Source organism: Antechinus flavipes, chromosome 6 (genome assembly GCF_016432865.1).
Source record: "Antechinus flavipes isolate AdamAnt ecotype Samford, QLD, Australia chromosome 6, AdamAnt_v2, whole genome shotgun sequence".
NCBI lineage: Eukaryota > Metazoa > Chordata > Mammalia > Dasyuromorphia > Dasyuridae > Antechinus > Antechinus flavipes.
The window spans coordinates 29693421-29720935 of record NC_067403.1 but is presented as its reverse complement, the minus strand read 5'-3'; the positions used below and the strand labels follow the sequence as shown (position 1 = coordinate 29720935).

At 42.5% G+C, this 27515-nt stretch overlaps 1 protein-coding gene across 8 annotated transcripts in view; it reads left to right on the top strand.

Annotated features, from left to right (window-relative positions):
• The window catches only part of APBB2 (amyloid beta precursor protein binding family B member 2), a 374634-nt gene that overhangs the window by 313339 nt on the left and 33780 nt on the right, over positions 1-27515 (top strand). The window contains exon 1 of one of the 8 annotated variants that reach the window (XM_051964467.1): positions 16950-17341. The exons of 6 other annotated variants lie outside the window; for them this stretch is intronic. Coding sequence is in view for 1 of the 2 variants with exons in the window: in XM_051964463.1 (XP_051820423.1) it covers positions 17532-17605 (74 nt within the window). In the remaining variant the exon portion in view is untranslated. Of the gene's footprint in view, positions 1-16949; positions 17342-17393; positions 17606-27515 lie in introns of those variants that run through there. One more of the 8 variants, XM_051964463.1, reaches the window with a different exon arrangement.

Here is a 27515-nt window from a genome sequence, read left to right as displayed (position 1 = left end):
GACATTCCTGGGAATGTCATTTCCTAATTTTATCTCTATCATGTCTTAAAAGGAAAAAAAAAACTTAACTTCCAAAAATTATTTGGCTTGTGTCTAGTGAACTTTTTTTTTTGAGGCTTTGCTTATACTTCTTTTCACATTGTTGTCTTCTTCTGAGTTTGTGGATTCTGAGTGCCACCGTAGTACCTTTTTGTAGTGAAATTATTTTGTTATTTGCTCTTTTTTTTAGCCTATTTCTTGATTTAGCTCTATTGACCAGAGAGTGGGGATGCATGATTTTAAGTTTCAGGCTTTTTTTGTGCTGCTTTTTCAGATCTGGTGCTGGGGTCCCATGTTTTGGGGGTTTCTAAGGTGGTTGAGCTAGAGAGATACTGCTTTCCTAATTTGTCTCCTGGTCTCCACCCAGAAATAATTACTTGTCCTGCAGATGCAAGCTCCAATTTTCCTTTCTTCTTTGACTGTGATTCAAGTCCTTAATTCCTTGTAACTATTCACAAGTGATTTTTTCCTGAAACTGCAAACTCCATATGGCCAATGCACCAGGGTCCCGCACCCAGAACCAGCAAAGGGCCCCTGTGGTCCTCATTTGACAAGTTTTCTGGCCCCTTTACCACCTCTGGGCTGAGAGTTCTTGTAGCTGCCTCCAAGGCTCATTGCTACTGCTGCCGCGGCAGGTGCATCAGGTTGGCCCATAGGCTGGATTCATAGTCTATATGACTCCTGAGTTATCTTAGACTGGAAGAAATGTGAAATTCAAAATCTTTTTTTCCTATTGTAGTTTATTTTTCTAAATATATATAAAGATAGTTTTCAGCATATTTCCTTACTTGTCATGTTATGCAAGAAAAATCAGTCAAAAGGGGAAAAAACAGTAGGAAAAAAAAAACAAGTAAACAAATAACAAGGTGAAAACGCTATGCTTGGATCCACATTCCATCCCCACGGTCTCTCTCTCTAGATGCGGATGGCATTTTCCATCCCAAGTCTATTGGAATTGCCTTGAATCACCTCATTATTGCAAAGAGCCAAGTCCAGCACAGTTGACCGTCACGTAATCTTGTTATTTTGTATAATAATAATCTGGTTCTGCTCACTCCACTCAGCATGCTGAAACTCAAAATCTCAGAAAAATGAATGTTGAGAATTCCTTTTACGTGTAACTGGAAAAATAAAATGCTGTTAAGATCCTAGCAGCAGGTACATATTGCCAGAGCCAAGTTCTCTCGCGCTCGCTCTCTCTCTCTTTCTCTCTCTCTTATTTCTCTGTATGTCTCACTCTCTCTTTTTGTCTCTCTGTTTCTCTCTGTGTCTCTCCTAGTTCCCCATTTTTACTACTAGCCCCAGTGCTATCATTTGTCAGACTAAGTGACAGTTGGTGAAACTCATGCTTTCCGTGGTCCTTAAGGTCTTATTTCCTTTATCTGACTTACTTATAGAGAGAGACAGAGAAAGAGAGAAAGAGAGAAAATAGAAACAGAGAAAAGGGAAAAAGAGAGAGAGAGAGAGAGAGAGGGAGGGAGAACGAGGAAGAGGGGAAGGGGAGGGGGAGAGGGAGGGAGAATATTTGCACTCCCACTTCACAGGGTTGTCCCAGTGAAAGCACTTTGGAAACCTTAAGTGTACGGTAAATACGTGAGATATTATTGCACATTATGTATTCGAGGAAGGTGGTTTAACATGGAGAAATACAAATGTTCAGTTTTAGGACAAGCAGATTAAATCAAACTAAAAGGTCAAATCCAAATGAAATGATGAAAAAGTCCGAGAGCAGACTTTTCATTGGTCTAGAAGATAGTTTGCCTTCTGCTTGAGCAATGTCGGGAGAATGGCTGCCTTTCTTCAAAATATTGGCGCTTCTGCAAGAGGAACAGCATTGGAAATACAAATAATCTCAATAAGTTAATTTTCACTAAGCAGCCAGAGGGTTTCAGGAGCACTGTATCAGGAACCACAAGGTTCAAATGGAAATAACGCTGTAAAAGAGAGTGTATGAGGCCCTCAGGGTGCTGACCCAATTATATTATCCTCCACCATAAAGAGAACAAGCAGTGATTACAAAAGACTTCAGACCTAATGGATGGCGTGGCATCTTGTAATATATTTTCGACGCAAACATAGTAGTCCGGAACAGTTGACTGTGGCACTGGCTGATTTATGGCTACATGGCTGATAGCGTCAGAATTGCTTTGTCTCTTTTGGTGACATAAAAAGAAGCTATAGAAAGATATTTATTAAGAAAGATAAAACCTGGTACTATTGTTAAAAATTTTAAGGCAAGGGTTGAAAATAAAAAGGATTTAAAGACTGTTTTTTATTATAGCAAAAATTATAGTGTTCTCAAAAGTATATAATATAGTTTGAGTCTTTAAATCTTGGCTTGCCAGTAGCGAGACCATTATTAATCATTCATTTAGGATGGACGGCCTCGCTCTTAAAGCAGACTCTACCCAGGAATTACATTGATCAGGCCAGGGGAACATGGAGCGCTGCAGTGTGGGAAAGAAAAGGAGCCAGCCCAACTTCTTCACTGCTTCCTGAGAGCCCATCTCTCTAAGGTCCTTCTGGCCAGCTCGTGGTGGGGCACCAGGGATGCAGCGCTGCACTTGGAGTCGAGAAGAATTGCTTTCAGGTCCCCATTGTGGGACCTTGCACAAGACAAAGAACTTCAGGCTAATTGAATCTGCCTATTCTAAAACTGAGCATTTGTGTTTCTCCATGTAAACCACCTCCCTTGAATACATAATGCACAATAGTATCTCACGTATGTACTGTACACGTGAGGTTTCCAAAGTGCTTTCAGTGTGATAACCCTGTGAAGTGGGAGTGCAGATATTTTTCACTCATTCTCATTCTTTCTCTCTCTCTCTCTCTCTCTCTCTTTCTCTCTCTCTCTCTCCCTCCCTCCCTCCCTGTCTCTCTCTCTCTCTCTCTCTCTCTCTCTTTCTCCATATATTTCTCTCTCTCTGCCTCTCTCTTTTTCTGTCTGTCTCTCTGGCAATTCTGAGACTGTGAGGTATCTCAAAGGAGGAAGCTGCGGAGGGGAGGTCACCTATAATGCCCATGAAATCACAAGTCCCTGATGAAGTGACATGGCATATTAATAACACTACTATTATAATTGTAATGTCAGTACCTTAATTTTATCATTTTATAGTTTCCTAAGTACTTTTTTATACATTAACCCATTTAATCTTCCCAACAACCTAGTGGAGACCACATGGTTCCATAGAAACAGAGTTGATTAGACTTGGCTTCTCTTTGCATTAGTAGCATTTACTACCCATCTGACCTGAGATAACTGATTTTTACACTCTGGGTCTTCATTGGTTTCACTGTCTCTAGAATGGGTATACTTATGGACTAAAAGAGCTCTGCCATCTCTTCCAGCTTTAAATCCATCACCCTATGAAATCAATAGTACAAGTATTACCCCTATTTCACAGATGAGGAAACTAAAGCTGAGATCGCTTAAATAAAGTGGCCAAGACCACCGAGTTATTCCACAATGGAGCCAGAGTTGAAACTTGGTCTTTCGATACCAAATTGCTTCTGACTCCTTGCTTATCCCTCTCCACTCTTCCTTGTGCTGTATTTCCTGATAGGGGCTGTTTCCCCCATCTTCTTCTGTGTTTCTCTAACTATCGACCATTCCTCAAGGTCCCAGTCCCACCTTCTCTGCAAATTTGTCACTGATCGTTGTGGCCCTCTCTGATGCTTACAGACAACCTTCTGTCATCTACCCTGTTCTTCCTGTTTGACTTCTCGTGAGAATGTGACATGGCTTCCCCGCTTCTCCCCACTTGAGACAGGAAGCACATTAACTCCAAGGATGGGATCTTCTACAATAACCCTAAGGATTGGGAATGACAGATCTTATCCCGGAGGATAAATTACTTGTTCAGAAAAGTAATCTGAAATGAGATGCTTCCTGACACCAAGCCCAAGAGATTCCTCTAGAATTACAGAATTTCTGAGTTGGAAGGGATCTCGAAAGCCCTCTAGACCTTCCTGAAAAGGAATACCTTCCAGAATATACTTTAAAAGAGGTCACCTAGCTTTTGCTTAGAGCTTTCAAATAAGAGGGAGACCCACCATTTTCTAGAGAAAGCTCTTTCACTGAAGGATGACTATTGAGTTGGGAGGATTTTTCTTAAATCAAGTTTAAGTTTGTCTCAACTGTTTCAAGCCAGTGTTCCTAAATCTGCCCTCTTGGAACCAAGCAGGACAACTCTGGTCCCTTCCAAATGATAACCCTTCAGACATACATAGTTCTTCTGTCTTCCTAAATCCCTTCTTTAGACTAACTTTTCCCAGATTCAGGCAGTATCTAACTGAAAGGTTTTTTTACTTCCTTTCTCTGGATGCCTTTCAGTCTATCAATATCCTTCCTAAAAATTGGTATTCAGAGCTGAAAATATCTATCTATCCCTTTCTGGTCTTACAGCAGAGCTATCCCCTTCTTTTTTCTGGAAATTGGCTTTCTTTTAATGTACCCCAAGATCCCATTGACTTTTTTGGACTCCCTACTACATTTCTGACATTGAGCTTTCAGCCTGTGAACACCCCCAAATCTGTCTCTCTGATCATACTTGTGAACTGGATTTTCCCAGCATCCTGCACTGAGGAGATAATTTTGGACCTTGCTGTTAGCTGTGCTATCTTTTTGTCAAACAAAGATTTGATTAAGATACTATCTATGCCTTTATCTAGGTCATTAATTACACTGTGAAGCAGCACAGTTGGGACAAACGGATTCTAAGAACTCCACTGGAGACCTTGCTCTGACACTGAACTGTTCGAGCTTTCTTTTGAGGTCGGGCTGTACCATGGTATGGTACCATGTTTCACGGTCCCTCCCTGACACCATCCCCACTCAATAAACTTTAGTGACTCTCTACAACCTGCAGGACTGAATAGACAAGCATGTCTGGCATTTAGAGCGCTTCATAACCTGTCCCCCAACCTTCAAGTCCCAGGTAAAGTGCCACCCTCTACAGGAAGCCTTTCCCAGTCCCTCTTAATTCTAGTGCCTCACCTCTGTTGATTATTTCCAAAAGTAAAGAGAGCCTTTGACAAATGTTTCAGTAAAGTCTGAGTAAACTATCTATGGCATTTTCTTAATTTGACAGCTTAACTCTGTCCCAAAGGGAAATATTAGTCTGCCATGATTTGTTCTTGATGGAATCATTGGGGGTCACTTTTTTTTTTAATAATAGCTTTTTTATTTTCAAAATATATGCAAAAAGAATGTTTGTGGCAGCCCTCTTTGTAGTGGCCAGAAACTGGAAACTGAGTGTATGTCCATCAGTTGGAGAATGGTTGGATAAATAGTGGTATATGAATATTATGGAATATTATTGTTCGGTAAGAAATGACCAGCAGATGAATACAGAGAGGCCTGGAGAGACTTACACGAACTGATGCTGAGTGAAATGAGCAGGACCAGGAGATCATTATATACTTCAACAACAATACTGTATGATGGTCAATTCTGATGGACGTGGACCTCTTCAGCAATGAGATGAACCAAATCAGTTCCAATAGAGCAGTAATGAACTGAACCAGATACACCCAGAGAAAGAACTCTGGGAGATGACTATGAACCACTACATAGAATTCCCAATCCCTCTATTTTTGTCCGCCTACATTTTTTATTTCCTTCACGGGCTAATTGTGCACTATTTCAAACTCCGACTCTTTTTGTACAGCAAAATAACTGTTTGGACATGTATGCATATATTGTATTTAACTTATACTTCAATATGTTTAACATGTATTGGTCAACCTGCCATCTGGGGGAGAGAGTGGGGGAAAGTTGGAACAAAAGGTCTTGCAGTTGTCAATGATGAAAAATTACCCATGCATATATCTTCTAAATAAAAGCTATAATAAAAAATATATATATATGCAAAGATTTTTAATATTCACCCTTGCAAAACCTTGTGTTCAAATTTTTCTCCCTCCTTAGACAGCAAATAAAAAAAAAAAATCAGATCAAAAGGGGGAAAAATGAGAGAGAAAAAAAAGCAAAAAATAACAAAAAAGGTGAAAATAGTATGCTGTGATACATATTCAGTCCTATAGTCTTCTCTCTGAGTGCAGATGGCTGTCTCCATCACAAGTCTATTAGAATGGACCTGAATCATCTCATTATTGAAAAGAGCCACAACCATCAGAGTTGATCACATAATCTTGTTGTTGCTGTGTACAAAGTCCTCTTGGTACTACTTACTTAGTATGAATTCATGTATCACTGCTCTTCTTCACTAATTATTTAATCATTAATAATTATATATCATTAATAATAATTAATTTCTAGAATTTTATTAATTCTAGAATTAAAATTAAATTGAATTAAATTGAATTAAATTAAAACTTGTTGGCTTATAGTTTCACTCTTTTGTTCTTTTCCCTTTTTTCAAAATTGGGGCATTTGTTCTTTCTCCATTTTTTTCATGCTTCTCCCATCATGTTCCATGATTTTTGAAATATTTCTAGTAATAGCTCAGCAATCATTCATAATCTCTATACTAGACATAGTATCCTAGAAATGACCTCTATTGAGACATGAGTCCATTGTCCTTGTGCTTTTGCTTAGAGTAAATGATGCTTAAACTCCTTGACTTCTATTATTTTTTTTTCATCTCAAAAGATGTTATGACATCTGATATGTTAGTGCTCAATAAATAATACGAATTTATAATTATAAAAAATAATTATGTCTCTCTGGCAAAGAAGCAACAGCACATATGGAAACCGAGGGATATCAAAGTAGAGCCTGTCATCCCAAGAACTGGAGAAGATTCATACATACTCATTAACTGTCCAAAGGCCCAGGGAACGATAGTTTGGCAACAATTCAGAAAGCAGCTCATCTAGACAGTTGCCAAGAATTCTAGGAAATGTAACCATAGATTTTTGGAATGAATTTTGCTTAGCCTAGGACTTACCCAGTAAGATTACAGTAGATTTATCTATTAGAGCATCATTATAATAAAAAACATTGTGGGAACTAAAGAAATGGCTCAAAAATCCTAGAAAGTGCCTCTTAGATATCCGCCCTTAGGGCTTAGTAGCACAGAGTAGTCTGTTGAACATTTGTTGAATGGATGAATGAACAAAACCAGCATTCTCAATTTCTTTGCCTCCAAGTCGGTATTCCAAAACAAAATTCATTATCTTTCTCTCTGTCCCCACCCTTGCATTTTCCTAACTTCTGTGTATCTCTTGAAATCACCACTATTATTCCCTTTAAAAGTTCCCAACCCCAAAGGCACTCTTCCCTTTCCTTTGCTCTCCTGACTCCCTATCCATTTGTCTGTTAGCTCCTTCCCTTCACTTACCCAGTCACCACCCCGACTACTCAAGCCCACATCTCCTTTCTTCTTAGAGAATTGCAGTGACCTTCTCATTGGTGCCCTTTTCTTGGGAGTTCTCCTCTTCCATCCATCACATGACCATCAAACAGATCTCCCAAAAGTTGATTCTATCTGGCTTTGTCGTTCCATATTGTTCTTGAACAATTCACCCAATTGGCCCTCTTGCCATTCCTGTATATAACGTTATCTCATCTTTCTCCTGTTCTTCCTAGAATATACTCCTTTTACTCCATCTCCTCAATCTGTTAGACTCTTCAAGTCAACACCAAAAGGTGATCCCGATTTCCCTCCTGTTAATTTCTAGACCCCTATCTTGCAGATATTCGGTATTTTTATTTTCATGCATATGTTGTTTCCTGTGTACTTTTTTTCAGCACCTCGAACAGCAGCAGGCACATAGTGGGTACTAATGAGATCAGTTTCCTTCCATAAGGTGCAGCGGCCTGAAGGAAATGATTGCTTCAGATATTTATGGGCCCAATTTGGGGCTCTTTAGTAAGCAGTGACAGCTCCTGTCACAAGTCAAGTTATTCAGGAGAGCAGACAACATTCTCGTTTGTATGTAAACAGTGTGACTTCCGTGTGCTGGAGTGGGGACGCTCTAAAATATTGACATTTCCTAACAAAAGGCTTATAGTGCTAACAACAATGTATCCTCACATTTCCGAGCCCGTTGCCTGAGAGAAAGAGGCAATTACTCCTCATTTGTGCTCAGTAGAGCTTGTCTTCTGACAGACGAGCGAGCCCCTGCTTGGACTGAAGTCTCCTGGGCTCTAGCCCCATGCCAGATTTAGCATCTCAATTTAAGCATTAAAATATTATTTGGAGTGGTTAGTTGATAAAGGATCATTGGCTTTCACAGTCATCAACTCTGCTTCAAAAATCATATTATTGGGTGTACCTGTAATGGTTGTACTAGTCTGGAAAACAGATACTTCGCTTCTCTGAAGCGTGATAAATCCTGCCTGGCTAATCCTTTTAAAGCAAAAGTGCTTAATCTTTTTGGGGGTCATGGACCCCTTTGGCAGCTCAGAGAGACTTGTGGAACCCCTCTCGGAATGATTTTTTGAAATGTATAAAATCCAATACATTGGATTTCAAAAGAAACCAATTACATTGAACTCCATTTATGAAATATTAATTTTTGTATAAACCAGTTCACAAACCCCAGGTTATGCTAAAGCTAATTTGGTAACAGAACCCATGCACCATGGATAGACCCATGAATCTGTCTATGGAGGGTTTTTCAGTAAAGCCTCCCTTTATAATATCACAATGGGGAAAGTAAGTTCAGAATATATAAATAAGAAAGAATTACTCTCCACTTTATTTTAGTAAATATTACATCTCAGAAGAATCCTGGAATAATTTTTAAGCATTAGTCTCCCTTAGCTAGAGTATTTAGAATATTTCACTTATGGATTTATCATCACGTTGCACACATTGCACCATGGAAATGATCTGTTGGTATTCTTTTGTATTTTTAATATCTGATGTTCCAGGAGCAACGAGTTCTTGTCTCTCTGAAAGGCAGAAAAACTCTCTGAGGCAGCCAGCTGGGCCGGTATGGTTCACAAACATTCAGAGCTTTCCAAAGGGAAAGCTGTCAGTTTCCACGCTCTCCTTTCTTGGTGAGCAGATGTCCACGCTTCTCTGGATCCTCCTGCTCCATCCCCTTTGTGATTATGTATTCCCTATTGACTTCTTTCTTTAAGCCTCTCATGAGCTTCCTTATCTTTAAAATCAGACTCCAACCTACCTCAGTAGCCTGATTCTCTCCTTCCCACCTTCAAACCCCATCTACCGCTGCTGTAGCCAAACCAGGCTAGCTGCCATGCTTAGAACATACCCCGTATTTTCGCACATGCACCCTTAGTTCCCAAATGCTAGCAATACTACGCTCCCCCACCCCCATCTTATGTGCTAACTATCTCTTTTGATTTCTTTTTTTAATCAACCAGCATTTCTTTTCTTTCGCTTCCTTTTTGCCTCACTAGGAGGGGGGAAAAAAAAGCTTTGTAGCAAATATACCCATTTTCTGAAGTACCAGCTCAACAAGTCCCCTCTTCCATGAAACCGTCTCCAACTTTTCCCCCCAAAAGAAAAGCAAACAAACCTGAAAATAATCTGTCACCCATCTGTCTTAACACGACTTTCCATTTTTTCCTCTGTACATAGATCCTAGATCTAAGTTGTACTCTGTGAATGTATGTGGTTTACAGTCCTTCCAGATTATAGGTCCCTTAAAGTTATTTGTCTCTCTACCAAAGCAAAGGATAATGCTCTGTACATATAGGCGCTTAATAAATGTTGGCTGAAGGGCAGTTAGGTGGTGCCGTGGATAGAGCACCAGTCCTGAAGTCAGGAGGACCTGAGTTCAAACTTAACACTTCCTAGCAGTGTGACCCTGGGCAAGTCACTTAACCTCAACTGCCTCAGCAAAAATAAGTCAGTGTTGGTTGAGTGTTGTTGAATGCCCCCTATCATAAGAAAAAACAGAAGTCTTTCTTGAGAAAAGAGCCTGGAGAGGAAAGAGAACCAGTCAGAGGGAGAGAGCTCACAGGGATGGAGGCTGTTTCCCTCACGCGGAGTCCAGTGTACAATGAGCTTCCAAGATGAACAGATTTTCTGGGACTTTGGAGAGGAAAGCTGGGATTCAGGAGTGCAATCTGAAGAAGAATGAGGCCACCGGGTGGGGGGCCATGCCAGACCTAGAGTGAGGACGCCCTGGATCCAAGTCCAGCCTTAAGACACTTAATACTGTGTGACTCTCGGCAAACTGTCTGCCTCAGCTTTCTCATTTGCAAAATGGAGATGAGATAGCACCTAGTTATTGTGGGGATAAAATATAAAGATTTTTTAAAGTGCTCGGCTCGATAAACGTTCAAATGGCCAATTTTTTTTGTCATTCCTAAAATAGGCAAAATAGAGTAATCCTCCATTACTCTGTCCTTTTCCCCACAATCGAAGACTTCAGATGCATCTCCTTTTTATTTTTCTCATTGGTTGCAATTTCAAGAGAGTCACAATGAACGCCATTCATGGTCATATCAAGAGAACAATGAGTATCGTGTAAAAAGCAGGGCGGCGAATTTTGAGAAATTTGATACTTGGAAGTGGGTTCCAACAGAAATTGGTTTGACTCTTTTAATTAAAACAGCTTAATGTGGAAGAAAGGTGGCTGATCTTGCAGTGAGAACTGCGTGCAAGGCCAAAATCTTCCTCTAACTGGATAAATCACTTAACCACTTTGGCCTTTGCTTTCCTCATCTGTAAAATGAATCTATGCAAGCTGTATACATGTGCTACCTAGCTCAATCAGCTGCTTCAAGGAAAGTGTTTTGTAAACCTCCAAGTGCTATATAAGTCTGTTATTGAGAAAAATAATACATTTATTGATTGGATCAATCTAGAAGCTTGGAAATCCATTTAAAAACAGGTCAAATCAATAGTATTTTTGAATAATCAGTCCAGATATCCATCCAATAATCATGTGAAGAAACCCACATCCACGCCAAATAGTTAAGAATAACACGCTTTGTATATGTAAAGTGAAATTATACATTCCAGACAAACACTTGATTTCCTAGATGTGTAATAAAGTAGCAGAAATATTCATTGGATTTAGTCCTCTATAGATTTTAAAACTCTTTTGTCTCAAAGCTTACTAGAAACATGAAAGTATGTCTGGATCTCTTCCTGCTTGTAATGGTACCATTAAATAGTTGTGTTAAATCCACTTGTACTAGGGGTAGTTACAGAGTCCCTGGTCCTTGGGAGCCAGACGCATGAGTGGCGGGAGGTAGTCTGTTGTGCTTGGGGCTCAGTTGTATGCTGGGGCATAGTCAGCAAAACAGAATTATTTAACACCTTAAGAGAAAGACCTGCTTCCATGTGTGTCATTTTCAGTTTAATGATTGTAGTTTAGGATGTGTTAAAACATTAATTTAGATACTACTAATTTGGAGTTTTGATCATTTCAGACAAGAAAGCAAACTGCACTCTTAGCAAGATCTGGGGACGAGGATCTTTTTCTAAGCAGATTTGTAGCATGAACAAGATTGAGGAGGAGGAAGAGAAATGTCTAAATTATTCAAGAGAACTCATCTTAAGGAGCTTTCAAATACTTGAGAAGCATTCCCTTGTGTGCCTGCTGTGGATTTCCCTTCCCTACTATATTCTTTCCTTAAACACTTTCTCATGTTTTGTTTTTCTCTATGGAATATCCTCTCTCCTCCTCTTTACTTAACAAAGCCGGGTCCATCTATTAAAGCTCAACACAAACGTCACCTTTTCTGTGACGCCTTCCCTGATTTGCCTTTCCGTCTGATCTCACATAGTAATACTATCAGGCAATACTAGGCATTGTAACTCTAATTTGCCCTCTTGCTAGATTTTAAGTTTTAGGAAAGAAAAGGAGCTGTCTTTTATAAATTTTTTATCTCCCCCAGCTCCTAAACATTCATTTTAGTTTAAACTAATTCATTTTATATTAATTCTAGCAACTTCTTGACTTGTCATCTAGCTTAATGAAAAATATATCATAAGCTCTGTATCCAGCAAGTACTCAATAAGTACTCATCAAATGAATGAATAAAATGTTAAAATTTCCCTTTGGTAGCATTCACTGAATGCTTGCTGTGTGTGTGTGTGTGTGTGTGTGTGTGTGTGTGTGTGTGTGTGTGTGTATGTATTCTTTGTATACCTTATTCCTTTCCCAAAGGGAGGTATTGCTTGAGATCCATTGGCGTTAGCACATCGCTCACAAGCTACCACTAGTGCTTGTGCTCTTTGAATGGTATTTGGGGTCTCTGCTTCAGCATTCATGGGTCTAATTTCTGAATTTAAAGGGCCAGGCCATTCCATTGTGGTAAACAAGAGCTCCCTGACAATGAACACTCCCAATGCATGGCTTTCTCTCCACTATCTGGACTTTTGCTCATAAGTCATAGATGGAGTCGGGAAACCCGGATTCTCCTTCGGTCTCTCCTAATTAGACCCGTATACACTCCAATATAAGAAGGTACCTTATCTGTCCCATTACTCAGTATAGCCCTCTGTACACCAGGGTATTTAGTGAATTTTTAAAATTGAATTAGAGGTGAGGGAGCATTTCTTTTAGACCTCAGTTTCTTCACCTATTAAAATAAGATTAATTTCTACTTTCTTCTAGTGCCAGAAATCCGATCCCAATGAGAACTATTACGTATTCAGAAAGACTATCGCTATCGTGATTTTTATTAGATTTCCCAAAGCTCTAACACTGTCTGCATTTGGAATTACCAAGTCTATCTCCTGAGCTTTTCAAAGGTCTTTAATTAATGAGGAATAAATTAATGAAATTATACCATAGCTTTACACCCACTAATTAACAAAGCAGGTCTGAAATTGAGTGGGTAGTGATTCTTCTCCTTTTTGTTACTTCTGTATTAGCTGAAATTTCTTAAAATGCCAAAATGGAGTTGTCCTGCAACTGCCCGACTCCTTGTAATGCTACCAGAGAAAAAGTTGCTTGGATCGAATGACCATCTGACCCTGAGAAGTCACGTTAACCCGTTCCCACATTGGTGGAATTCCCAGACTGAGAGATAAACCTCAGAGACCCTCAGCCCAGCCTCCTCATCTCAAATATGAGGACAAACTAAGGATCAGTGGGAGCCGAGGCCTGGCTAAAGTTACCCAGGAAAAATGGGATTCGAAACAAGGTTGGGAAAATCCATTGATGGATCGGCTCCCGAGTTGTCATGGTAACCTTCAGAGAAACTGGCAGGAGATTTGATTATCTTTGGCCAAGTTCATTCAGCTAGCACTGAATCCCTACCTTGGACTGGGCTTTTACTAGGAACAAATGAAGTATGTGTAGACTTGGCGCCCTTTATTCTAAACCCCCAAACCGAGCGATACTGAGTAAATCTCACGTTGTGAACTTGTGAGGGACCTGCATGAGAGAGAAGGCATGAGAAGGTGTGGTCAGACGCGATCAGGGAACAGCCATATCTCTGAAATCCCGGGTCCGTCTGGGCCTTTCAGGAATTTGATGAGATTCAGACACGCAAACGTGTGTGGTCCATGAACACAAACACACTTATTTGGCGAGGTGTCCCTGAAAGCATACTGGCTTTTCTGGAAAGCAGGAAATCGAGGCCATATGCTTTCTTTGTATGAAAAATATATTTTTTCATATTTTATATATACATTATTATGAATATATTATATGAAATATACATAATTTTCATATATTTTGCAAATCTATTTAATCTTAAGTATTATTAGAGTAAAACTAAGGTAGATCTTGTTTACTTTGTCTGTCCCCCATTGCTTTAGTAGATACTCAATGAACATTTGTTGCATTGAGCCTGTTATAGAGACGGCATGTTGGTACGTTTAAAAAAAAAAAAAAAAGCTTCAAGAACAGAGGATATAGCAATACAAGGTAGGACTAACTTCAAGTCAAGGAGGACATCCTGGGGGAAGTGAGCTCTAGTGTCTGTCTGCAGTTTACTGATTGGTTAGTGATACATCAAAAATTAGAAAGCCTAACTCCTGCTTCCCCCTCCACTGTATTTCTGCTTGAATTTCCCCACTTGATACTTTATTTTTTTCCCAATTACATGTTTAAAATAATTTTTAATGTTCATTTTTAAAAATGAGTTCCAAATTCTCTCCTTCCTTCCCTCCTTTCCCCCTCCCTGAGATGACAAGCAGATTACACATGTGCAGTCATGCAAAACTTATTTCCTAAATATTACTCATGTTTTGAAAGAAAACACAGATCTTCCAAAACATACTGAAAAAAACATAAAATGAAAACTAACATGCTTTGGTCTGCATTCAGATTCTGAGTTTTTTCTCTGAGGATGCATGGAGTTTCTTATCCCGAGTCCTTTGCCGTTGCCTTGGATCCTTGTCCTGCTAGAATGAGTCAATTCATCTGATCGTGGCACGATACTGCTGTCCCTCCGTGGAAAGTTCTCCTGTTCTGCGCACTTCACTTCGCAGCAGTTCACGTAAATCTTTCCAGGGTTTTCTGAAATCTGCCGCCTCCTCAGTTCTTACGGCACAATAGTCTTCCATCGTACTCACGTACTACAGTTCGTTCAGCCATTCCCCAATCCATGGGCATCCCTTCACTTTCCAATTCGTTGCCACCACAAAGAGAATTGCTAAAATTATTTTTTAATTCAGAGTGGCACTGTCTCACCCAGCTGGAAGTTTTAAATCTAATGCAAAGACACGCTAGATACCACACTTTGATTAAAGTACTAAAAAATGGATGTTATAAAGATAAAGGAAATCAACAAAATCTATTTTTAAAAAGAAATTAGGAAACAACGAATTGTAATAAGAGCCTTGGACTTGGAATTGGAAAGATGTGAATTTGAATCCAACCTCAGACACTTCCTAGCTGTGTGACTCTAGAACTAAAGTCATTTCACTTCAGTGTGCTTCAGCATCCTCATCTGTAAAATGGGGGTAACAATAGCATCCACCTCCCAAGGTTATTGGAACGATCATATAAAGTAACAGGTGTCTTCCTTTGCAAATCATACAGCATTATGTAGAGGTTAGCCATGATTAGCTTAATTAGACTAATGGGTTTCATGTGTGGGTCTGCCTGCCATCTTGGGGGGGGAGGGGAAGAAGGGGAAAAGTTGGAACAGGTGGTTTTGCAAGGGTCAGTGCTGAAAAATTACCCATGCATCTGTCTTGTAAATAAAAAGCTTTAATTAATTAATTAATTTAAAAAAGATTAATGGGTTTCGTTTTACTTAAAGAAGGTTTTAAAGAAGGCAACTCTTTCACTTTACATTTGTCTGTGGCAGTTGACAAAATCTGGGTGAATTCCATTTACTTTAATAAAAAAAAAAGTGCTTTAAAAAGTTAATCCAAAGTGACAGTGCCTCAAAACTAGGAGTTTGAAGTCTGACGTGAAGACAAAGAAAATCCCAATAAATAAAGAGGACATAAGGCCCCATTTCTTCCCTACCTCTGCCCCCCCCCTCCCCGGAAACCCAAGTTTTCCTCTCTAATGCTGACGGCGGTACTTGAGTCCTGGGTATACCCAAAGCCTCTCCCATTATTTTACCTTTTTGTGGTTCTTTATCCCAATTTGGCCTAAGTCAATAAATAGGGAGACGGGACTTAAGGGAGGTAGGGAATAAAGGGAAGCCCCATTTCCTGTCTCTCTTACCCCTAATAATGAAAAACCCCTAGGAAGCCTCATAGAAGCACGGAGGTTAAATTTGTAGGCACCCCGAGGTCAGGATCCTAGAACTAAAAGCTGCTACTGAATTTCCTGGGGGGGCTTTAGGGAGGTCCCTTTGGCCGAGGAGTGAACGAGGAGCCCAAGCTGGGGCGATCAGAGGCCGGAGTCCCGACAGCTATTGCAGCGGGGCAGGGAGGCGGTGGCGGGTCTGGACAGCGTCGGGGGGAGGGGATGATGGGAAAGATCCGAGATAGGAGTCTCCAGAACTTGGCCCCGGGTTGGAGGCGAGTAGTGGATGCGGGACGGAGGATGACCCCTTGTTTACAAAAGTCACAGGAGCGCGGGCTCTGGGAGGAGGGATCCGGTTTGAAGGTGTCTCCCATGGAGCAGTCGGAGATGGGGGGAGCGAGATGGAGCTGAGCCGAGGGACCACGATTGCTTAAATGGGCCTGTTTAACCTGAGGCTGTTCTGAAACTGCGGGCTCAAAACTTGGGAGTGAGCCCGGAAGTAGTAAAGGCGAGAACCCGGCTCGGAGGCGTGAGTCGGGTCAGAGGCCTCCGGGCTGGGGCTCTCTCGGGCTACCATTTGCTAGTTCTGTGATCCTGGGGCATCCGTGAGGATCAGCTTCCCCCCCTGTAAAATGGGCATTAGAGTAATAGCCTCCATCCATCTCCCGGGGCTCTGACACCACACAGGAAACAGCGTCTCACAGTGGGCTTCTGCTGTGACCGCTTTTATCCCTCCTTTAAGCCTCTGGCCCTCGGGCCAGTGACCACCTGCTCCTCCGGGACGTTTTCTCTCTCGCTTTCCTTCTCCTCCGGGTCTGTGCGGAAATGAGACTGGCCGTGGTCATTCTGAATGTCTGTGAGGGACCAGCAAGCCGCCATTAAGGGACCGGATCTTTGGGGCTTGCTCAAAATCACTTTTGTTCTTTTAAGAGAAAACCCGGGAGCCGATGGCGCGGTGGATAGAGTGCCGGCCCCAAGTCAGGAGGACCCGAGTTCAAATCCGGCCTCAGACACTTAACGCTTCCTAGCTGGAGTAACCCTGGGCCAGTCACTTAGCCCCAATTGCCCCAGGGGAAAACAAAACCCATAGGGAAAAAAGCCCTTGCGAGCCAGCCATTCAATCTTAGGAAGCCCCGGCCCGGCCGCCGTGGCGCGGGGAGCCTCTGGCAGAAAGCACGGATCCCACCCTACTTAGCTGGGCCCACGTGTATGGAGGAAGGAGGGAAACTTTCTAAAACTGAGCGGCTCAGCGGGGAGGAGACCCCCGCCCTCTGTCACCAGCCCCGCGCCTGGGGAAGCAGGCGGCTCCGCAGTAAGAGTCCCTCCCTTGCCCGATCTCGGCGCACTTACGGTTCTGGCCCGGGGCAGCTTCGCCGGCTGATTCTGAGGGGCTCCTGGTGCTCGCCTCCGGCTTCCCACAGGCGGGCGGAGCCCGGGGAGGGTGGACGTAGGCGTGGGGGTCCTCGCGTTCATTCCCCCGTCCTGGCGCCCAGTGGGATCGTCCGCCGGTGACCGTTCCCGGTGGCCGTTCCCCGCCCGCCCTTCTCGAGCGAGCGCCAGCGCTCGGGGTTCGCCGGGGTAGTTGGGCCGGCTGTGCGGGCTCCCGCTCCGTGCAGGGCCGGGCTTCCGTCCGGTACCGGACGCCACAGCGAGGGGCGCGGGAGTCGGTGAGCGGGCGTTGGTGTGGCTAAGCCTCCGGACCCGGAGCCTGGAGTTGGGCCTCGGCGGGAGCCAGGCTTCCTTTGAGGTGAGGTAAAGGTGGAGACCTTAGGCACAGGCGCCTGGATCTCAAGCTGGAAAAGGATCCGAGGCCTGGCCCGGGATCTCCACGCCAGACTCCCCAGCTAAGGAGCTGCGGCACCGGGATCGGCACCGGACCGGGCTGCCAGAGCCGGGCCCTTTCCGGCGTGACCAGCTGCGTCACGTAGCGGCCGTTGATGGCCTCCGTAAACCGAAAAGGCTTTTTGCCTTTGGGTTTTCCATCCCCTCTGGTTCACGTTTCCCCATTCAGGTACTGCGTCGTGTTCCCTAACGGGTCGGGAGCGTGAACGCGATCTCGTGAAGGCCCCGTGACTTCCTTGCTTAAAAGTTCATACCCATCTAATCAAATTGAAATTGGATTGTGGCTGTGGTCCACGCCCAAGGAAACAGAACGTAGCCCTTATTGTCCGGTTAAAATGCAGGTCTGGAGGAGCTACAATGGATTTTTCTGAGCTATTTGGGGACATTGGAGGTGGATTGTATTTTCACTTAGGTTTTCGAGAAAGGGGAAAGGGCTTTGATTCATTTCTTGCTGATATCGTTCTCTAGAGGTGTTCCCCCCTCATTCGGACTAAAGATAACTTTATACGTGGAGGTTTTGTCGGTTCGTTATTTGAGATCAGCACACACCTGAAAGCTGCTGACAGTTTAGTGGCGAGGAGGGCAGGAGAGGGACGATAATCAGGTACAATCCCGTCATAACAGAGACTGTTTCTATAGCAAAGACATCGCTGATGTAGTATCAGGGAATATGATTTTTGTATATAATTGAATTTTCCAAACAGCTGAGGGTTATTCCTTCAAGCTCCATCCCTCTAGTTTTAATCACTAATGATAGAAGTCTTTCTAAAATGTGTTCCATGCTCTAGCACCCTCTCACGCAGAAGAGGCAGGGCCCGTGGCTTTAAGAGTCTCATCTGATCCAAACCAGGTAGGACAAACAGAGAAAGAAAATTACAGACCAATCCCCCCAATGAACGTTGATGCAAAAATCTTAAATAAAGTATCAGCGAAAAGATGACAGAAAATCATCCCCAGGATAATATACCATAACCAAGTAGGATTTATATCAGGAATGCAGGGCTGGTTCAACAGTAGGAAAACTATTAACATAATTGACTATATCAAGAATCTCATCTGAACCTTACCCCGTATGCAATGTTCCACACCCGCAGTCCCTCACTTCTGCACACATTGCTGAGCTCTCTCCAGTTTTGGGAGAACTCTTCACGGCGAGTCTCTCTGAATTGCGTTAGGAAAGTGCTTAGCTACCAGACGCTCAGTCTGGGCCCATTCTTGAAGCCTTTCCAGCTTACAGGACCAGCTAGAGTTTGGACTCTGGAGTCATTTCTCGGCTGTGAGAAAATGCTGGAGGGGTTAACGGAGCATCCAGAACATAATTGGATTTTTCCTTGATTTTTAAGAACAATTGTAGTGTATCAAGTGATAACCCTTATAAGTCACTGAAGCATGCAGGGCTGTTTGACCCTGAAATGAGGTCTCCCCTCCCTCAAATCACTGTACTTTTAGCAGGTGCTTTTTATAGTTTTTGCCTCACTGACAGCTGTCACTGCTCACTGCTGTCAGTGTGCTTGCCTCTGTCAGCCTCATCTCCCTTCCTAATCTACATTTTCTAAATCTGATTTATCCTGAGGAAATAGATAACATCTAAGTTCATTACTAGTTCTTTTAATTTTTGAGTGTGATTTAACACAATTTTATTAATATCTTTTGTTTGCAGATCACCTTTATCTTTAAGAATATTTCTCACCATTTTCCTTATCTAGCAACCCATTCCTTCTAACATAGATTAGGAAAAGAAAAAGAAGTCCTGCAATCCAGCCACTGTATCCCATGCTCCCCATTCTTTGGTCCCCAATCTCTGAAAAGAAGGGAAGGAACAAAGGACGTCTTTCTTGCCCCCTTCCCCCAATTCTTCTTCAGGGCCAAAATGTTTGGTCATTGCAATTTCACAGAGCTTGGTTCCTTTTGTTGTTGTTGTTCTTTTCATTCACAATCTGGTAATCTTTGTGTAGATCATTTTCCCAGTTCTACCTACTTCACTCTATATTTGTTTCTATCTGATTCCATATATCTCTGAATATCCTTTCTGGCAAAGCTTCTTTACGTTACTAACCAACCCCTGGTTAGTTCAGCAGTTCAGCAGTTCACCAGTCAATGAACATCAGCTTTGTCTCCAGTTCTCTGCTATGAAATAGTTTATGTGGGACCTTTCTTTCTAACTTTGACCTTATTGGGATCTAAGCCCAAGCAGTGGGATCTCTGTTAAAAGGTATGGACATTTTAGTGACTTTTTAGCATAATCCAAGTTGTTTCTAGAAGTATTTGGACCAGCTCACAACTTCATTAATAGTATATAGATTATACTTACCGGTCGTTCCACAGCCCCTCCAAAACTGACAATTTATATATTTTGTCATCTTTGCCATTTGTTCGGATGAAAAATGGAATCTCAGAGTTATTCTGATTTGCATTTTTCTTATTTTTTAATAATTTGGAAGAAACTTGGCATTTGTTAATAGTGCAATTCTTTTGAAAATTCTTAAGTAGCTATGATCTGTCCCACAAGTGAAGTTCATGAGCTTTTAACACGTGGACTTTGAGACATTTGCTTTGTCTACTGGGATATCTTTTGCTAGCTTCTATGCTTGGGACTGTTTTCTAGTTAGGGTCACTTCTGCACAAGTGATGTATTCTGTATGGAAACAGATATCCCATAAATCAGTAATTCCTTTCTATAGAGCACAGATCACAAAATACATGATTCATAACGATCCTTTGAGCTTCTTCATCGATAAAAATGAAGGAGTTGATTTGGCTCACATTTAAGATAACTTCCAGCTTTCGATATATGATTCTGTGCTAGGTAGTACTGCTACTATTAGCCCATTTTGTAGATGAAGATAGCAAAGCTAAGGAAAGCTAAATGAGTCAGTTGGCTAGAATCACACAGCTAATGAATGCTGGAATGAATACTTAGGTACAGCCAGATTGACTCAAGAGTCAAGGCACTTTCTACCACATTATGCTGAATTGAACATGAAACAGCCAATTGTTTTAAGATTGGAAAAGGAGTACAACAAGATTGTATGTTGTCATCTTGTTTATTTAACTTATATTCAGAATACATTGTGCAAAAGGCTGGATAACTCAAAAACCAGAGTTAAAGTTGCCAGGAGAATTATCGACAATCTCTCAAATCTGTACATCTGATGGCATAAAGTGAAAAGGAATTAAGAAGATTTTTGGTGAGAGTAAAAGAAGAGAGTGGAAAAGCTAGCTTGAAGCTCAAGATCAAAAAAAGTAAGATCTTGGCAACTGGTCCCATCACTTCCTGGCAAATAGCGGGAGAAGAAACAGAAGCAGTGTCGCGTTTCATATTCTTGGACTCAAAGACTATTGAAGACGGTGACTGTAGCCATGAAATTTAAAGACACTTACTCCTTGGAAAGCAAACTATGGCAAATCTGGATAGCAAACTGAAAAGTGGAGACATCACCTTGCCAACACAAATCCCTATAATCAAAACTACGGTTTTTCCATTAGCAACGTATGGCTGTGAGAGTTGGAAAGCTAGGCGAGGCTTTGGAATTGTGGTGCTGGAGAAGACTTTTGAAAGTTCTTTGTACAGCAAGGAGAACAAATCGGTTAATACTTAAAGAAATCAATTCAGGCTATTCGCTGCAAGGCCAAATAATTGTTTAAATACTTTGGCCACATAATGAGAACTCGGGACTCACTAGGAAAGACCCAGATGCTGGAAAAGATTGAAAGCAAAAGCAAAAGGGGATGGGTAGATGGTGTCATGGAAACAATGACAATGAACTTGGATGGACATTTAAAAGTTAGAAAGGCCTGGCTTGCCGTGGTCTGTGAAGTCCTAAAGAGTTGGTCATGACTGAACAACAAGATCAAATCATGTTTCTCCCGGCAAACACAATTACCCAAGCAAAAGCTAAAAATAGCACAATTGTAAACTGGGAGTTAGTCACCTCTCTCTGACAGTGCAAGAATTAAAAAGGGAATTTTACTATGCCTTTCCATATGCTCCTTGTGGGTGAAACTTGGCAGAAGTTTCTTATTAGCAGAATTCTTCCACTAAAGGTCTCTTCTGATAGCTCATCATTGCTTGTAGGTCAAGCCAGGTTCATGAAACCCACACCAGTAGAGTACAAGCCCAGGCAGACCCTTCTGAGCTCAGAAAGGTTTAGACTCCTGTTTTTCATCTGAGGTGAAAAGCTCATTTAGAGGCTCATTACCAGGATGGCCACGATGACTCCATGATGAATGTTTTTTGGACATAGCAGCTCTACTCAGGATTGTGTCACCTAAAAGTTTGCAAAGTGTTCTGGGTATCTTTATTTCACTAGATCTTCACAACCTCCTGAGGGTTGTTTTTACAAACAACCCTCTGAGGTTGGTTACTTCAGTATCTTTATCCCCATGAAAGGAAACTGAGACTTGGCTAGGTTAAACAACTTACTCAGGGTCACATTCCCTGTCTACTACATGAGGCTGCATTGTCATAGGTGCTCATCAGGTTGAAATTAATAGATTTTTGAAATAGGGAGTATCTCTTTGGTTATTTACATATGTTTTTGCTCCTTTTTTTAAACAAATGAGGTTCAAATCCAGCTTTGCCATTCTCAATGGTTCTGTTGGCTGGTAGAAGCTCCCTGAGATTTAGAAATGGATGGTTGAGTCACTAATTCCTGCATAGAAACAAATGAATGGAGAAAAAAAATGAGAGAGAAAGAGCTCTCAAAAGAATAAAGTCAACAATTGGAAGGGGAGCTCTGAGATTTACTTTTTTCAGCCTTTCTTTTGGCCGTGTGGAAGCATTTTTAAGGCTTCTCACTTGGCCGGTTTTGCACTACTTTGTCACCACTGGCACTGGAGGGAGCCAACTCAGTAGCAGTATCCTGATAAAGGAAAAGTGTTGTGGGGGTAGGCACTTTAAATCTGGCATTGACTCCACTGAAAACAAAGGATGCCTTCTCTGAAAAATGGGCTTGGCAGACAAGTACAAGATCAGACAGGATCCTTTCTTTGAAAAATCCCACCTCGGATGATCCTGAATTTGCCCATTATTAGAATCTCATTCCTGGGAATTTATTAAATTAAAATTCACATTCTGATTGTTTCGCACAAAAGCTCTCTGGTAAGAGATTCTAGCTGCTTCTGTTGAAGTGACAGTTGGATATTTTTAGGAGCATAATCCCAAGAGCTTAACTTGCAGGGGAAGCTATTGCCTTTGATCTGACTGGAGTGCACTTCTGAAGCCCCCCAGAACTCAGAAGGGAATGCCCCAGAAGGTAGACGGTTCCAGGAAACATCCACTCTTTCCTCCTTTTCCTGAACTCTGTAGTTTTTCTGCCTTTCCTCCTTCCCAGAGCCATGAAAGAAAACTCTGGCTCTAAGGCTGGAAAAAACCTGTCTGGTTGGCTCCCAGCTGCACCCAATCAGCATGGCCCCTCCATGCGCTGAGTGGGGAGGGCAGGAGGAGCCCCCCACTCTTCCCCAGGAGGAGAGCCGGAGCTGACATGGTTTTGTTTAACTTGCTACAAGATGAATGAGGCGCTGTTCTCTGGGGGGAACCGGAGTGGGGCATCCCAGGCCCCGGAGAGGCGGAGAAGCGGGAGCAGTTAGCGTCCTCAGCCGATGGGGCTGCCCGCCCAGTGACCGAGGACTAGGAGCGGGCTGGACCGGGCAGTTAAGAGGGAGGCGACCCCCACTTTTGCGAGGTAATTGTCTTTGTCTACCGGTATTTTGTGAGACAGAGCAACTTGGAAAGACTGGGAGCTGCTACAAAGCCCCCGTCGGGCCATGTGTGACAAAGGAGTCTGGCTTTCGCCTCTCCAAGGTTGACACTTAACTATCTTCTCTCTCTCTCTCTCTCTGTGTGTGTGTGTGTGTGTGTGTGTGTGTGTGTGTGTTTCCCCATCCTACTTTCTTTTACGTGGTACAAGAATGAAAAAGTAATTGAAATCCTCACAGGAGTACAGATAGCAGAAGTATTCATCTTTGCTTCTCAGCCGCCTCCCCAGGAAGCTGGGGTTACTTGTTTTATTGTTGATTGCTTCTAAATGGTCATTTCAAAAGGTCTGGGAGTTCTTATTATTTATTGGCGGTCCTTTTCATTTGGGCAAACAGATACATAGATGTAAAAATGGCAGAAGTGATTGCTCAGAATATATGCATCTCCAGGAAGCTTTGGGGAACAGGGAGGGCAAGTATTATTTTGGCAATCCATTCTTTGGCTTTGTGGTGTATTTAGATAAATGATGAATGTTTTGGCAAAAATAAATTTTGGTAAGAGCTGTGTGAGCACTAACAACAAAAATCTGATTTGATTTAATATATTAATAATGTGGCTACCAAGAGGGGAAAAAATCCCGAGTGCCAAGAAAAAAGCAGGTTTATAATGTTTCTTACATTTTCAGTGCACGTGAACCAGGTTAGCTCTTGTAATAATTGAAAAAGCAACTTCAAGCTTTAAACATTGCTTAAACACCAGTTCAGGTTCCCAAGAGACCTGCCCCTTTTCTATCATCTTCAGATCCCTCTACTGATAATTACAACCTGGTGCACATATTGATTCACTAATTGATATATAGCTGTGAATCCTCATTACTGAGCTGGGTGAGGGAAGGCGGAAGAAGCAGCCCCATTAATCTTTTCTTTGCTTTTTATAACTGCAGCTGCACACTTGGGTTTGATTTGTAACATGAATGGCCGACTTCTATCCGCTTCCCTTATTCCCGTACTCATTCTTTTTTCTGAGTACTAGAATGTTAAGCAGCCTTGATCTCGTGCAATAAAAGCAGTTCATAAGCTTTACTACATTTCCTTGTAGTTGCTACTTTTAGTTGGAATTATCGAGCTCTTCAGGCATTTCCAAAAATGTTATTTGGAAAATTGTTGTAAACGACTCTTTGGAAACGCCGCCTTCATTGGATAAATAGTGAAGCTTTTGTTGTCAGAATGATTTGTATCAAGAGCTTAGTTAAATGACGGGTTTCCACAAAGAAATGCGGTTTGGGGTTGCCTTTGGTGAGCGAAAGCCAGGCTTGCTGCCCTGGCCCTCTGACCATTCGCTAGCCAGATCTCGTTAACAACTGGATCCCCTCATCCTCAGAGCTCCGAGATCAGTCACTGTACGGGGTTCTCATCTATTCAGCTTGCTTGTCGTTCCGACAAGCTCTGATTTTCAGGATTGGAAAAGCCCCCAGAGATCTCAGTCAGACTCGGGAAGGAAGCACCCAGCTTCCACTCCTCAAGCTCTTGGTTGTTCCATGTGGGGGAATTCTGAGAAAGGTGTTCCTCCTGTCAGGCTAAAGTTGGCTTTTTCACCTCTGCCCATCCTGCCCAGGTGAAAAAAGGTGACCTTACTCATGTCCATGACAGCCTTTGAAGGCTGCCATCATGTATGTCTTCTCTTCCCCTCCAGGCTAAAAAGTCCCTAGTTTTGTGGGGTCTGTTTTGGTTTTTGTTTGTTTGTTTTAAGGCGAGAGCAACAGGGAGCCATCTTAGGAATCCTGGAGACCATCTCGTGCTCCCCATGCTGAGACAGGATCCCCACTACAAGCTGCCTACTTTTAAAGACCCTTCATGCACAATATAGACAAGACCCGTGGGTCAAGGAGCAGCCTTTTGCATTCATGGACTCCTCCTCCTCAGGAATTGTTCCTTCTGCAGTTCTCCCCCGTTGTCCCAAGTCCCTGTTCTTGGAGATCAAGAAGGAATCTAACCTCTTCTGTGTGATAGTTCTTCAAATTATTGAAGACAGCCATCTTGTCCCTCCCCCTACTCCCACTGATCCACTTTCTCTCCAAGTTTGAACATCCCAAAATCCTTCAGCGTAGTTTCCTACATTTATACTCCATTAGATACTCCATATACATGGAGTATTAATACTACATTTATATTCCATTAGAGTATAGTGGACAAGGCCCTGACTATAATTAGAGGACCTGGATGGACCCAAGGCCCACCTCTAATAATCATGATGTGTGAGCCCAAGCAAACCTTGCTGTGTCTCAGGTCCCTCTTAGGAAACATAAGAGGCCCGTGGAGCCCTCCCGAGTCCAGATCTGTGCCTGATCGCCTTGCCTCCTTTGCCTTCAGTGAACCCTCTGCAGCTTCTCGGTGCCCTGCCCAGAAGGCACCCCCCAAAGTGAGCCGACCCCCCCAGACTATGATCCGATGAGTGTAGAGCACAGCGGGACTCCCCTGTGGCACCCGGCCCTTACTCCGAGGGGTTGGGCTTCTCTGCAGCACAAAACCACCTGGCACTCAATGGCTTCCTTCGGACAGAAGGGAAGGTGACTGCCCTCTTAAACCCCCAGGTCTTCTTTAGATCAGCTCCCCTCACCCAGTGCTTCCAAGACTTTGGAAGTTCCAGCTCTTGGTGACTTTTCCCCTCATAAAAAGGTTTCAAAACTTTTTAATTTGCCTCCTCAATCCTGTACTCTGCAGTTAATTGATTTGAACCTAACCTAGGGCTTGCCATTTAATTTCTTTAACCAGTTTCCTTAATTCCTCTTGGAATACTGAGTCTGGAATCAGAGTTCAAATGTGACCTCGGCACTTACTAGCTGTTTGACTTAACCCCTGCCTGCATAAAGCTGGAGAAGGAAATGGCAAACCACTGCAGGATCTGCCAAGAAAACTCCATCATGGGGTCGTGAAGAGTTAAACGGGCTGAAGGTGCTGTCAAAATGCTGAGGAGACAAATAGAGGCAAAGTTCAGCCCCAGGACTCAAGGACCTCCCTTTCCAAAGGAATTTGGGGATGCTCTCGGAGGAAGGCACTAAGATTAAGGAGGTCAAGTGGCTTGTCCACAGTCTCACAGCCAGTATGTGTCAAAGGCAGGACTGGAATCCAGGTCTTCCTGATTCCAAGCAGGATCTCTCTCCACTGTCACGCTGCCTCTCCGTACCGCATGCTGTGAGCCTACAAACCACTTGCGCTGGCTCTGTAAGTGGAGGGGGCCTGGGACGCCCTCTGGCTATAAATGGATAGTTTATAGAGTATATTCGTCTTGCCAGAGGTTCCACGGGGGAGAAGGTCTTCATTCCTCTGCTCATAAGCCCCCTCCCAGCAGCTCGGCCAGGATGTGCTTCACCTCTCAGTACTGTTGTCCAAACTGGGTTTGAACTTCTATTTTCAGACTTGCTGGTTCTATGTTTTAAAAGCCCTGGGAGCTCTCTCCTCCTCTGGTGCTGATCATCCAGCCTGGGGTTTCCCAGAGACTCCCCGCTTCTGTGTCTCCTTTACCAGCTCCCTCCTGGCCATTCCTTAGCGCAGGGAAGGCTGACAGGAACTGAAACTTCTCTGTGCTACTTACTAGAATTTCTGAAAAGCTTTTGGTGGGGGGAAGTCTTGCATAATATAAGGTTAGGTTTTAATGTTCCTTACTTGAACAATCAAGAGATGACTTGAAATTTTCATTTCAATTTTTTTAAAAATCTCTATCCAGAGTTTCTAACAGTGACCAATTATAATAATAGCACTTGTTATAGTACTTTAAAGTTTGTTAAGTTCTTTACATTTTTTGATCCTTGCCAGATATCCTGGGAAACCATAATCTTATTATCATTATTATTAATCTGGGAAGTGTTGTGATCCCATTATAGATGAGAAAATTGAGGTGGACAGAGATCAAGTGACTGGGCCAAAATCACTCAGCTGATCAGATGAGTTGGATCTTCCTGACTCTAGGTGTTTAGCACTTTATATAAAGAGTTGCCTCTAGTATGATATAAATGCAGACTGCTAGCTTGTCATATGTCCTTTGCTTTTTCTTTGTATCACTTTTAAACAGTTTAGACTGAGATGGATAAAACAGATGAAAAAATACAATTTAGCTATTTGGAGATGGGTAGGTAGGGAGCATGAAGCATGAAAATATTTAATTTTCCATTTTTAAGATCTAGATGATAACTTCTGCTACAAGTCAGATTTCTGTTTCCCCATCTGGATTGTTAATACACATTTTTGCAGTATTGTCTTCACGTAGTAAGTACGCAGAAATAAGGGTACAGTGGGGGAAGGTACAAGTTTTTGACCCGAACATTTCCTGTGCATGTACATAAAAAGATTCCCGGGAGCAGCAGCTGGAGTAGGAATAGCAGACA